General features: G+C 35.4%; 1 protein-coding gene across 1 annotated transcript in view; it reads left to right on the top strand.

The window, feature by feature from the left end:
- The window catches only part of KCNH7 (potassium voltage-gated channel subfamily H member 7), a 453,269-nt gene that overhangs the window by 415,548 nt on the left and 24,089 nt on the right, over nt 1–13,632 (top strand). The window contains exons 10-12 of the mRNA XM_059927175.1: nt 8,113–8,365; nt 11,357–11,562; nt 13,354–13,453. Of these exons, the coding sequence (XP_059783158.1) occupies nt 8,113–8,365; nt 11,357–11,562; nt 13,354–13,453 (559 nt within the window). The remainder of the gene's footprint in view (nt 1–8,112; nt 8,366–11,356; nt 11,563–13,353; nt 13,454–13,632) is intronic.

The raw sequence follows: 13,632 nt of genomic DNA, 5'->3' as shown, positions 1-13,632 counted from the left end.
GCTATTGTAAATAGAGCTGCAATGAACATTGTGGTATATGACTCTTTTTGAATTATGGTTTTCTCAGGGTATATGCCCAGTAGTAGGATTGCTGGATCGTATTAGATGTAGTTCTGATGTATTTGTGGGGAGGAAGGTGATCTCCACGGCTTACTCTTCCGCCATCTTGAAGGTCTCCCTATAAGCTCTTTAAATGTTAGAAAAAAATCATCTGTTAAGCCATGTGGTCCTGGTGGTTTTAATGGTAGTTCTTTAATCACCATTCTAACCCTACTATGGTAATTATTTATTATATTTCTTTCTTAGTCAATATTGGTAATTCATATTTTGTGAAAAATTCATCCATTTCATCTAGGCTTTCAAAGTTGTTACAAAATTGCTTGTAGGATTCTCTTTTAATTCATTTATTCAGTCTTTTCTGTATAAGTAGGTACATCTGCCTTATCATTGCTAAATTTGTATATTTTTGTTCTTTCCTGTAGCAGGCCTTTGAAAGATTCATTTATTTCACTGGATCTTTTTCAAGGAATTAGCCTTTGGATTAATTTATTCTTGCTACTATTCTTTTCATTTTCAGCATTTGCCTTCATTACCCTCTTTTTTATTTCTTTGTATTGTCCTACTATTCTTAACAGTTGTTTTAAGGTTTTTCATGTTTGAGTCTTTCCTTCTGTAATATCTAAGACATTAAGACTATATATTTTCCTTTCAATGCAAGTTTTTCTGTGTTTCCATGGGTTTTGACATGAAATGTTCTCCTTCTGTTGCTTTGTAAATTATTTCTTTTTGGATCCAAAGGTTATCATAGAGTGTGGTTCTTAATTTTCATGTACTTCTGATTTTTTTAGTCACATTTTAATAATTTTTTTTCTTGTTTTTTGGATTACAGTCAGAGTTAAGGGACTCTATAAACTTTTCTACTATTATAAATGTTTAAGCACTCACATGTAGTGCAAAAATTATCTATGGTTGCATTTGTTTAAAATGACTCACCTTTATAAAGGTTTTCCAAAGCATTTAGCTTTATTTTCATGGGGATGGGGCAACCCTGCTCTCTTTCTTTACACACACTTATTTCATTCTTTTATGTGTAGTACGATTGAATTATATAATTTCATGAACAAGTACAGCTGACATAAATAGGTTTCAGAACATACACAGCTGGTTTGTAACTCAACTGGTAGAAGTAGAAATGTGTAGGGACACAACAATATGTAACATTCAGAGCGTTGGGTAACGAGAATCAACATATTTTACAGAAGCGGAATCTAATAGGTGGAGGAAGAGAACTTCTACTATTTTGAGAGCTTCTGCTACTTTGCAAAAGTTATATAATTGCTGATACAACCATCAGTTTCCTTAGAAAGCAATTGAATTGCTGTCTAGCCTTAATCTTTCTGAGGAACAAATTCCCTAACTGGTACAAAAAGAAAATGGCATTTATGCTACATTTTTATTCTTTCTTACTTACTGATAAACCAATAAATAAAATGAGTGGGAAACATTTTGTATTTCACCATACTAGTAGCGACTTTTGAAATCTTATCTGATGAACAGCTATGGCAAGTCACAATAGTTGAAAGAATCCTGGAGTAAGTTTGGAGTCTTAATTCTTCCACAAATAAAATCCCTTAATGCACTTATACTTCAGCTTTCACATGAAAAATGGGGGAATCACCATTCTATATTCCTTATATAAGTTGATGAATCAAAAGAAGATTTGATTTTAAAATATTATACACGAGAAATTTTTCTGAAACATAAAACTAGATCCAAGTTCAAAATGGTATATCAAGTGTGAAGTTATACTTAAATCACTCTTTTCATCACCTGGCAGATTGCACCTCCCTTTTCCTTTGTAAGCAAGCTCAGGTCATCTACAATCAATCCACTTGTAAAAAAGTATTTGCAAAAAATATCCATTCATCCACTGTGGTTAAATTCTGTCCATCCCCTCCTTCATTCCCTCTCTCAAGTAATTGGGCAGTTGAGGGGAAGGTCCTGAAATTGCGTCTCAGGATACTGGTCCCTCCTGTTACCTTTAGAAGCCCTAGTGAGTTCCAAGGTTTTCCCCTGAGGCCGTATTTCAGAAATCCTAATGCATCCTTTTAAGTCAGGTTTTTGCTGATTTAGCACAAGGACTCCAGAGTTGGAGTAGCAAGAATATGTATGCAAAAGTAATAAATCCCCTCTGCCTACGCATCATCACCCACACTCCAACTCATCCTAGGCCCCGACTTAATTGGGGTCAGGTTGAACTTTGAGTGTCCTTCTGAAAGCAAAGGAACATCTCATAGTTATGCTGTTAGCTGGGGATGGGAACTGCAGGAGAGGGGAGGGGAAGATGCAGGAGGGAGGACTGTTTCGTTTTTCAAGGAACCTTTACTTGCACCAGAACTTGTTCAGGACTTATGACATTGTTTTCCATGTCTATGTGCAGTAAGATTTTGCTCTGCTCATATGTTTTTTTCCTAAATGATGTAACCATATGATATATGTTGAAAAGTTGCATGTAGAAAATTAGTTAATTTTCCCAAGGCTTATAAAAGCCCTTTAGTCATGGATTCTACAATACCCTGCTTTGCCAGCAGTCTGGCCAGATACGATGGCCCTATGCAATAAAATAATAAGCCGCATGAAAGTAAAATAAGAAAGTAGATGAAAAAGCAATTTGAGCTTCAGACTAGGACTATATATATTTATATGTTTAAAACTACTAAAAGAATCTACCTATCTTGATTAGTGGTTAAATGTGTAATGCCAAGGAAATATGAAAAATATGTGCTTCCTATCACTTAATGTTAAACCATAATCATAGAAATAATCTGGGATGACCTAAAAATTATGGAATCCATTAAAGAAGAATATTAACTTCTAGAAACAACAAAAAGCAAGGTTCAGTATATTTTAAGTGCTAAAGATTTATGAAGCCTAGAGTGCTCACATAGCAAGCAATAATTCTATTAGAATAAAAAATGCTATAAAATATTAAGGTTGTACTCTAGGGGAGAAATTTAAGATTTGATGTATTTCTTGCATAATCTATTTAATAATCATGCTTGAGATTTAGTGTTTCATAAGGAATGTTAATTTGTGTTTTGATTAATCTTAATTTGTCAAGATTTACATGTATTTAATGACCCAATGAATTTCCCCAGAAAATTTCCTAATGTCAGTTATCACAGTTACCAAAGTTGTTTCTATGATTAATTTACTATTTAGGGGAACCATTTGCTACACTCAAATTGTTTTTCTCAATGTGCCCTTTTTAGCCTCTCTTTAGGAATGTCCCTCTCTGCAGCTATGCTAAGTGAAACAAACCAGAAACCATTCATTACACCATAGGTCAGCTTTCCAATACTATCTAGATAAGGGGCATCTGTTAGAGAATATATTTTGATTTTTTCAAAAGCAAATACAAGACTTTAAAACACTACGGAAGGGGGTGTTTTTTTGGTAAAAACTCAATTGTTGACGCTCTTCCAACATAACCTAGAAAGTGTGCATACCACCAAAAGAGAGTGTTTTGTGATCCAGGCTAAGAAACAGCAAACACTGAATCTTGTATCTTGAATTTGAGGAAGGAATAATAGGGTTTGATAGATGTTTTCTATGGCATAGTTATTTCCATTTTTGCTCTCTCTTTGTATAATTTCTTCAGTTTTACTTTGATTTAATACTTCTGTCTTGTTTTGTGGTTGCTGGGTGGTTCTTGTTTGAATGTCCCTAAACTTTGGGCTCTCTAATGCTAAGTTATGGGATTGATTTCTTTTAATAATCACAGAAAGCACTTCATACTCAAAAGAACAAATGTCTCATTTGTCTTACATAATTTGAGAGTTCCACAGAGTTTTGTCTACCTAAATTCAAGTAAAGGGAAGTTAATCTTACATTTATAAAATATTCAAGTGACTTTATATCATAATTAAGATATGGAATTTTTATCAGCCTTGAAAAAATGTTCTGGAACTTTCAGGAATTTTAGAAAAGTGAAATTAGAGCTTTTTACTCACCTTAAATTAACTGTTCCCTTGAGGGTTCCTTTGAACAACCATTAGTATTGTAAATGTGCATTATAAATGTCCAAATTTGGCCTGAAAATGTGGGAAATTCTGATTAACCCTATAATTTTTTTTAATCTGAGCATTTAGAGGCTTGAGGACCAGGGATATTTTCAGAACATGTTTTATTCATTGTTATGCTCTCATGCCTAGCATACTGCTTGGTATAGAGTAGATACTTAATAAATATTTGCTAAAAGAATGAGGACTGCTTTTCCAAGCTGCAGGCCGTGAAACTGATTCTGGGTGATGCACCTTAGTCTTTGAAAACAGGCTAACTCCATAAAACAATGGCTCCAGATGCACAGTGAAAGGTGCTAAGTACCCTCACAGCAGCTCCAGAGCTTGACAAACAAGAAGGTTGTATAGAGGGTAGCAACATGACTATAATAATCATTAAACCAGCTTGTGTCCTGGTTTGTACTTATGTACTTGGCATAGATAGTCTTTTAGCCAGATCTGCTAGGCCTGGTAAAATGCCACTATCTGAGTGCTGAATGAGGAAGTTCCAAGTTAGGTAATTTAGCAGAGGAACCAAACCTGACAAAAAAAGGATTATCCATTGGAAACAAGAAAGGCAAAACGGCTGGGCCCAGTGGAAAGGGGTACCTTGGATAAATATCCGCTTAAGCTTACCCTTTCTTCCCACTCTTTTCAATGTTCTTCTACCTCTGTTCCAATACAGCCCCCTCTCTTATAACTCCCACTTTAAAATCCTCTTACTGAGGCATAAGCCAGATTCCGATGCTGCTAACTTATTTTAGACGTCCAAGCCTCTGGGCTAGGAAGAGATTCAATTATTAAATCTTAACTTCTATTGAGTTTTACCTGAATGATCTATGTAACTGACTTAAGAAAATTAAGAAAGTCAGTTAAGGGCTAACACAGGAGAATTACTTAATCTAGACAAGTCCCTCGTGCTAAGATCTGTGTATCTTCCCCCCATGCAAGCAAAGTCCTCTCCATGGAACTCTACGGTACCTCCTACTAGAGGTCATTCTCTCCAGTGATTGCCACTCCTAATAGGTTGAGTGTTAGGGGCTGACAACATATAGCAAAGACACTTGAGAAGAGAATGATGTTGAAAAACTTTCTCAAGTGCTCTTAAGGTTTTGTGGGTGATTCTAAGAATATTGGAATTCCAAGAACATATTTGTACATTGATTTAGTAACTGACCACTCTCAAAAAGGATTTAAGACAATTCACAGTGAAAACCTAAGTGAAAGTAACCCAAAATATTTAACACAAGTCAGAAACAGGAAGCAAAAGTTAGAGAGATGAAAGGAAAAAGAATTCTTAAACTCTCTTGCGGCAATGGAACACAAAATTTAGTGGTGAATTTTCTACTCACCAAAGAGACCAACAAGAAGAACACATTGGGCATGTATCTCTCAGTTTCTAGCAAACAGAATGTAACAGTTCTTTAGGAACAATAAATATGTGTGAGAAAAAAAAAAAAAACAGAAAAAGCTAGAAGTAAACTTTCCACTGAACATCTACAATGCACAGGATGATTTACATTCATTATGACATTTAATTGTGGGCACAACCCTGTGAGGTAGATATTATTTTTACAGTAAAGGAAACTGAATCTCAAGAAAATTTAATTGACTTGACAAAAGTCACAGCTAGTAAGGGATGGAACTAGGACTTCAGCTCATGCCTATCTGATTCCATAGCTCATATCACACCCAGAGAAGTGAATAACCCCTACCTCTATCTCATCATCTCATCTGCATCTTCCAATTCAAAGCATGCATACACACACACACATGCACATGTGCACAATTTTTCCTTCTATAACCAGGCTATATTCAGAAAGTATAATTGAGAAACTTCAGGAAAATGACAGAGATAGCAGCTGTAAGCTCAGTATTCTCATTCCAACTACTATAACAGTAGCAATATCTCCATTTATGTGAAACATAAAATGCCTTTATAGATAAACCCTAAGAGAAAAATAGGCATATCTGTTACTTGGGCTAATGTTCTTTATGTTTTTATCTGTATGGGGACATCTGAGAGTTACACTGAGACCACAGTAGTGGGCTTCAGGCAGGAAAAATAAATCATATGCAAAGAATCCAGTGAACTGGGGTTTATTCCTACCATAGCACCTCCAAATAAAGTGGCCCCATTTCAGAAGACAGTGTCCAAACCTAGCTTAACTCTAGTCTAGCATCACTTGCCAAAGAATTGAATGTGATTAGTTTAGACAGGTAAAAGGATCAGCAAACTAGAGGGTTGCTTCCATGAGAGGAGCTGGGTTGTTTGTGATCCCAACAAAGCGTGGGAAAAGAGTCTCCAACTCCAAAGGCAGAAATGGGCAAAGACAAGTTACCATTCTGGAGAGGTCTCCAGTCTAAGTAGGCAATCTGACCGGTGTCCAGTCATGGAGGTGAAGCCTGAAGGTTACAGTTAAGGGGAGAGGTTTCAGATGAGTGCCTAGGAACTCAGACAGAGGAGAGCTCATTTTTTGGGAGTCTGAGCCAGGTAATACAGGAACTTTAAGATAAAAGTTTGAGTTTCTACGGCTGTGTGGAGCTGGATGAGCAGAGCCCTACAATCAGCACACTATTTATTGGTAACTTATGACAAATTCCAATATTGCAAAGGCTCTTATTCTCTGGCAAAGAAACACAGATGGATGAAGTGACTTGCACAAGCATCAGCCTGTGGCAAATTCATGACCAGAACTCATATTCTGTGGCTTTTCTTCTAAAACACCCTTGACCCATTTCTGTGGGTGACTCTACAATGAAGGAAATAAGACTGGAAACAGTGGCTGTTGTGTTTCAGGTCTCTCATTGATCCTTTTGTATCTCATCACAATCAGTCTGACCAATTGCATCACACAGTGGTCCTGCAGACGCAGGATCCCTGTGGTTACTTTAATATTTAACATAGTAAAAATTGTAAGTTAACTCAAATATGATCTAATTTGAAGTTCCTCTATGGGCCACATGCATTTGAATTATCTGCACAAATAATTTATTATTACTTTTAGCTATAGTGGACAGCAATACAAAGGTTGACCCAAAAAGGTAGGAAATCCTAAAATTACATTTTTAAGCACTATATAATGCCTTCTCCCTCTACTCCAAAGCATATTTAAATGGATCCATTTTTACTGACATAGGAAAGTCAACCTGAGAATTAAAATCTCTATATGCCACCCAAAATAGCTGACACATACAGAAGAGTTGAGTATCCTTGACCCATTGTATACTAGACACTTTTTTTTAATAACATAAAATTTTATTCAATTTAAATTGAGTAGCACTTGTCACAAGCTATTGTTTAATCTTTTTTTACAAGTTTTAATTTAGTCACTGAATAGGTTGTCAAAACAGCAGAGCTGTTAGGAGGTTTATGTATGCATCGTAACTTCTGGCACAATTTCCATTTCTGAAAACTGAACTACACTTTTAAAATATGTTTGCTGTTCTCCTTCCCTTTCTCTATTTTCAGTGCTTATCAAAATATTTAGTACTAATAATGTGCATATGAAACATAAATATTCCAAGTATTTTTAGCTAAGGGCTAACAATATGGTATATGACACAAATACCATGGCTATTTCAGGATCATTATTTTTATTAATTATAACTAAGATGTGTACCAGAGGTAGTAGTGCAAATTGACTTGAGATTCCTTCTAAAGGTTGTCTTTCTAGTTGTACCACCTTTCATTAGTTATGTCTTATTAATCGTCACATTGCATTATATCTGTGCACAGTATGGTGCTACATAACATAATGCAGGAAATGAGAAGCAGTGTGAAACGTTGTAGGCATTACATTTTAATGAGACAGCATTTGTGTTGCGTCTGAATGCCTGCAGTTAATTCAGAGAAAAAGTATTTGAGTTAAAATTCTGACATGTTCAGCAAAGCAAGTATTCATTAAGGTAGGCGAGGTAGAAGCATTGTAAGAACTCCTGTGTAACATTTACTACACCTGCGGTTCTGTGAATGCGAAATATACTTTATTTCAGGTGGAGGTAATCCTGTGCGCCGGTAGTATGAAACTCTTTCTTTTTTTTACTTCAGGTCCTAAAGGGTTTCCCAGAATGTTTACAAGCTGACATTTGTCTACATCTCAACCAGACTTTGCTGCAAAACTGCAAAGCCTTTCGAGGGGCAAGTAAAGGTTGCCTTAGAGCTTTGGCAATGAAGTTCAAGACCACCCATGCACCTCCAGGAGACACCCTGGTTCACTGTGGGGACGTCCTCACTGCACTTTATTTCTTATCCAGAGGCTCCATTGAAATCCTCAAAGATGACATTGTGGTAGCTATTCTGGGTGAGTGTTTTAGAATTGGATAGTCACAAATTCAGTTATTAGCTAATGCAATGCATAGTTTAAAATGATAGAAAAGAGGGCTTTCCTATTTATTTATGAGTACTAAGACTGAGGAGTAATTTTAAAGCTTTATTTAAAATTCAATTCAAATCAAATTAACCTTGCAGAAAATATGTTTTCTTGACTGTCTCACTTTTTCTCTGGTGTGTAAATGCTTCCATCTTGGCAGCTACTTAAGCTTTTGAGGCCAGATATATGAAAATAGTCAGCATTTTCCTTTTCATGTTAGAGGATCTTGGATTCATGATGAGACCTTATCACCTTAAATAAAATATATACGTAGTAAGCATACTTGCTAGCATGTGCCAATGCCCTGTCATGAAGTGGGTTTATATGTTGATGAATTTCATCTATTTGCTGTGCACTTTATGTGCTGTGTCCCATCAAACAGAATTATATGAGTCCTTACCTAGGTAATATAGGGCTATAAACTTAAAACCTAGGGATAAAAGTGGTGAGGAGATGAAAATTAGTAATAAGTTAAACTGGTTTGGGTGCAAAAGAAAGTCCATCTGTCCAATCTGCCTCTTCAAAAATAAATTTAGTCATTGCGAACTTGTAGGATTTCTTTGGAATATTAGAACAATGGGAAAGAACAAGGGAGCAGAGAGAAACGAGATCAGTTGCTGTCCTCTCCTATCCCCTAGCCAGTATGTTTAAGCCTCCGTCTCCCCATGAGAATACCCACCCCCAATGATTGTGAACATGTCCACTTCTTTTTTCCTGCAGATTAAATCTGGTTCTATTTAAATAACAAGCACATAAGTCAGTGATTTCCTTTCACTTGACGCTTGATGTTAACATCCAAAAGGACGAGGATATTGTCTGTTTTCTTCACTTTTATGCAGAACCAAAATGGGCATAGCACAGGACCCAATACATGAATGAAGATGTTTGAGAGATTCCTATTTATTTTGATAATTTTATTATGAGAGCCTTTTGAAAAATTTTTCAAAATTGACCAGATGCACAATTTGGTTTACGATCCAATAAGCAGGCCAAGAATAAAAACATATTCTAAATCACTTAGCAGCTACACAATAAAAGTGGGATTTTCACCAGATTTGGCTTTGACAGTTTGCTCTAGTATGTTGCCAGGGAAGGAGCACACATCATTGCATTCCTGATCTTCAAATCAGCCATCCCTAACTTCTACAGGAAGGTAACAAGCCTTCTTGCTTTATAAAATAATAATTTTAGAGGGTAGTTAAGCTGTACACGGTGACTGGCTTACTCTTTGCTCGTTTACAGTCACGTAGCTAATTAAAATACGAAGCAGCTCATGCTGAATTTAGTTCAGAGATTTTCTCTGATAATATCTGTACTGAAGTATCAAAACTATAAAGAATTTCAAGAGATTCTCCTTTTCTGTCTCCATTTCCATGTAAATCTGCACTTAAAATCCTCAGAAATAGTGATTATTTATTCTATTTTTGAAAAGCTAAGTATTTATTTAAACTACAGTTAATGTATTCTCTCCAATGTTAATTTTTCTTATAAAGATATGGCATCTGATTTCTCCCCATTATAGTCACATTTAGAATAAGAACATTACAGCATTTTTCTTTTACATAAACTTTATTGTTTAAAAGTCTTGGTAGTTTCCATAGTCGGGTATATATGAACTTGTCTACCAAAAACTAAAGTGACAGATCCAGGGAGTTTTTTCTAAATCTGAAAAGAAGCTTCAGGATATATGTAAGAAGGTACATTTTACGCTGCTATTGACTACCTTTAAAAGTTATGTAATCAATAATCCATCAGTAGTTATTACGCATGTATTCCCTAGGTACGATTTTTAAGTGTCTTGACATTCAGAGACAGAAAAACCTAAGTGGCCATGACTTTCAGGGAAAATATTGAGAGAAGATGAAATATATCAACGGTGCAAAGATTATGACTGGAGTCAGAATGCATGGGATTTAGTCATGGCCACTCTCTCCCTCCCTTTACTTCACCCAACTAAGAAGGTGACCTTGACCTAATCCGTTTACACTCTTTAATCTTCTTTCCATATTCATAAAATTTGGATAATAATTAGTAATTTTTTCATGAGGTTATTTTGGGGATCAAGTGAGATAATACACCTAAGCATTTGACACAGTGCCTGACACCTACTTAGTCCTCAATAAGCGTTTGTTGTTGCTGTCATTATCATGCTCATCATTGAAGGACACCTAGGAAATAGGTGACATGTGGCTAGGCAGAGGGGATGGGGGGTGCCCATCAGAAGCCAGACAGTGAAACAACCCCAGGTTTGGCAAAAAACAGGAAGGACACACTTTTAGAAGAAAGGCCATAAAGCCATATAGTAAAAAAGCATGACTGTATTTTTTTTTTGAGAAAATGTAACTAGATTTATTAAACATTTGGGCAATTTTATTAAGGGCAAATCCAAAAGTGGTTACTAAAGGAAACAGGGTATGTTCAAATTGTACCCCTAGTCCTCTGACTGTTAAAAGAGTTCCACCAAAACCCCATGTTTGGCATCACCTCCCGAGACCATCCTGAGACAGAAAGTTTTAAAATTTGACTCTCCACAGCCTTTCCCATATTCCTAGATGGACAAAATTAGACCATACCTACTATTGGCAAGACTCTTTTCTAGCAATGTGTGACATAGCAGACTAAAGCCGTGTTTGCTGCATTCCAGATGCTTAGCCAAAGAATCAAAACAAGGAAGTAATGGGGATTATACCAGGACCAGTGCTCTAAGAGGCAAAATTCCAGTCAGTGAACAAACATGACTGGGGCAGCCAGTACGAGGTACTAGAATTTTGCTGCCCAAGTGTCTGTTGGCTGTAGGGTCTTACATATGAAATTTTTGGTTCAGGGATTGGTCAGTGGTCCCCTTCTACTTTCAGAAGCAAAACATTAAGTTCAGATTCCTTTTATTTCCTTTTTTTCCCTTTCTCCTTTTATCTTTTTTAGGAAAAAATGATATATTTGGAGAAATGGTTCATCTTTATGCCAAACCTGGAAAGTCTAATGCAGATGTAAGAGCGCTCACGTACTGTGACTTGCATAAGATCCAGAGAGAAGACTTGCTAGAGGTTTTGGATATGTATCCTGAGTTTTCCGATCACTTTCTCACAAACCTAGAGTTGACTTTCAACCTAAGGCATGAAAGTGCAAAGGTATATGTTGCCTGCTTACTTTTGTACTCTGACATTTTATTTTATTCTTGGATTGCCCAAATACCTCTGAAAGATCAAGCGGAATAGTGTAGAAAAACTTAACCAACTGTGAATATTTGAAAGAAAAAGCTAACTTAATATTGGAATTTCTCAATTATAGAGAAGAAATTCAGTCTAATTTCTTTCAAGTACATTGAATAATTTTAGGTAGTTCAATTAAATTTGACCTTTTAGGAACTCTTGGGTGACATATTTGATTTATAATAGCCTTGGTTTATATTGAGTTTGACAATGATTTGTAATAAATGGGTGATTCTAGGCTATTGAAAATTGCCTAGAAGAGTTTATCTTATAAAGAGGTTTAAATATTCTCTCAGCTTTTACTTACACCATAAACTGTTTACTGATATCTTTTCAATAATTATGAAGAAGTTAAACTCTTAAAGTTTAGGTCCATATTTAACACAATTTCTAAATTGCAGAAGTATAAATTAATCAGGCTTATACCTGAGTCAAAATTAATGCTACAGAACGAAGAACATATACTCTACTAGAAATAATATTTTAAATAATTCTACATATGATTTAACCTAGGATGAATTTTGAGAGTGTAGCCCTTATATCCCTCACCCTCTTCCACTATGAAAATGTGTCCTTATGACCTACGAATATTCTAAGAATATAGATTTTATCTTGCAGCCCACAATTTATTACTAGGTTATTTCTCCATCCCCTTCCCCTCAAACCTCATAACCCCAACTCCAATTCTAAGTACTTTTTTTGACAGAAACCAAATGTTTTGACACTTGCCAGTGTATTTTAATGCTAACAAATAAAAGATCCTCAAGTCCATAGTTAGGTAAAACGTGGTATATTTAATTCTCCCTGGAGTTATAGTAATTCCCAGGGTACTGTGAGAGACAAAGATTTTAAGGTCACAAGAGTACCATTTGATAACCTGAAGCACCAGCTCAGGTAGTTACTTCTTTTCAAAAAGCTGAAAAGTTGAAAAATAATTAGGGGGTAAGAGGTTCAAGTTACCAAGAGTATATTCTTTTTATAATGATTTTAATTCAGATTTCTATCAAATTGCAGTCTGAGGTCACCAACCTCATTCTTACTTTGCTTTGAAAAACAACAAGTACCTACCTCAGATAACTTATTTACATAAAAAGTTTAGGCAGCAACCAAATAAATAAAACAGAAGCTTCCATTTCTTCATTTATTTGGAAACTTCCAGTTTTGTTTAAACGAGAGGGAGGAAGGAGGAATGGGGAACAAAATAATCAAGGGTTCAGAACATAGTGTTTATTGAATTCAACCTTATATTTATTCTTGTGAAATTTAACCTTGCCATCATTACCATGTAATTTAAACATCATAGCTAATTATAATTAGTTTACACATTTTTCTCTGCAGTAATGCAGATTCTGCAAATTTTTTAATTATTATTATTTTTATTTTAACTTTACCAAGTTACATAAAATATATTCCACATGAAGGAATATGTTGTATCTAAATGTTGACAACATCATCCCCAAACACTTCTGGTAAATAACTTCTACAACTCTGATTTCCCCATTAGGTGGAGAAACTACTAGGATTATTCTAGCAGACTATTTTATAATTTAGAGAAAACCATTAAGCAAAGTACTGTAGCTATTTGCCTGCAATCTAATAATTAAGTCTCAAAGTGGTTGAAATAATATGAAATAGTAAAGAGTTTACTGATGATACATTGTGTTCAAATTGAATAATCTTCCATTTTGTCTTCACGTTCCATTAACAAAGGCTGATCTCTTATTACAATCCCAGTGCATGAATGATTCTGAAGGAGACAACTGTAAACTACGAAGAAGGAGATTGTCATTTGATAGTGAAGGAGAGAAAGGTAATTCATTCTTTTCTAAAATTTAAATGCAGAACATGTGGTTATCAGTTCTTCTTACTTAAATGCTCATTATACTTCTGATTTCAAGGGTAAACTTTATTCAGATTTTAAGAAGGCAAATCCTTTGCTGTTTTCAGTAGCTAATGATATGGTTTCTGATTGATAGCTCTCAACAGTGT

The sequence above is a fragment of the Balaenoptera ricei genome, chromosome 7 (assembly GCF_028023285.1).
Source record: "Balaenoptera ricei isolate mBalRic1 chromosome 7, mBalRic1.hap2, whole genome shotgun sequence".
In the NCBI taxonomy this organism is placed as follows: Eukaryota; Metazoa; Chordata; class Mammalia; order Artiodactyla; family Balaenopteridae; genus Balaenoptera; species Balaenoptera ricei.
The sequence above is the reverse complement of the archived record's forward strand: the minus strand, read 5'-3'. Positions and strand labels throughout refer to the sequence as shown.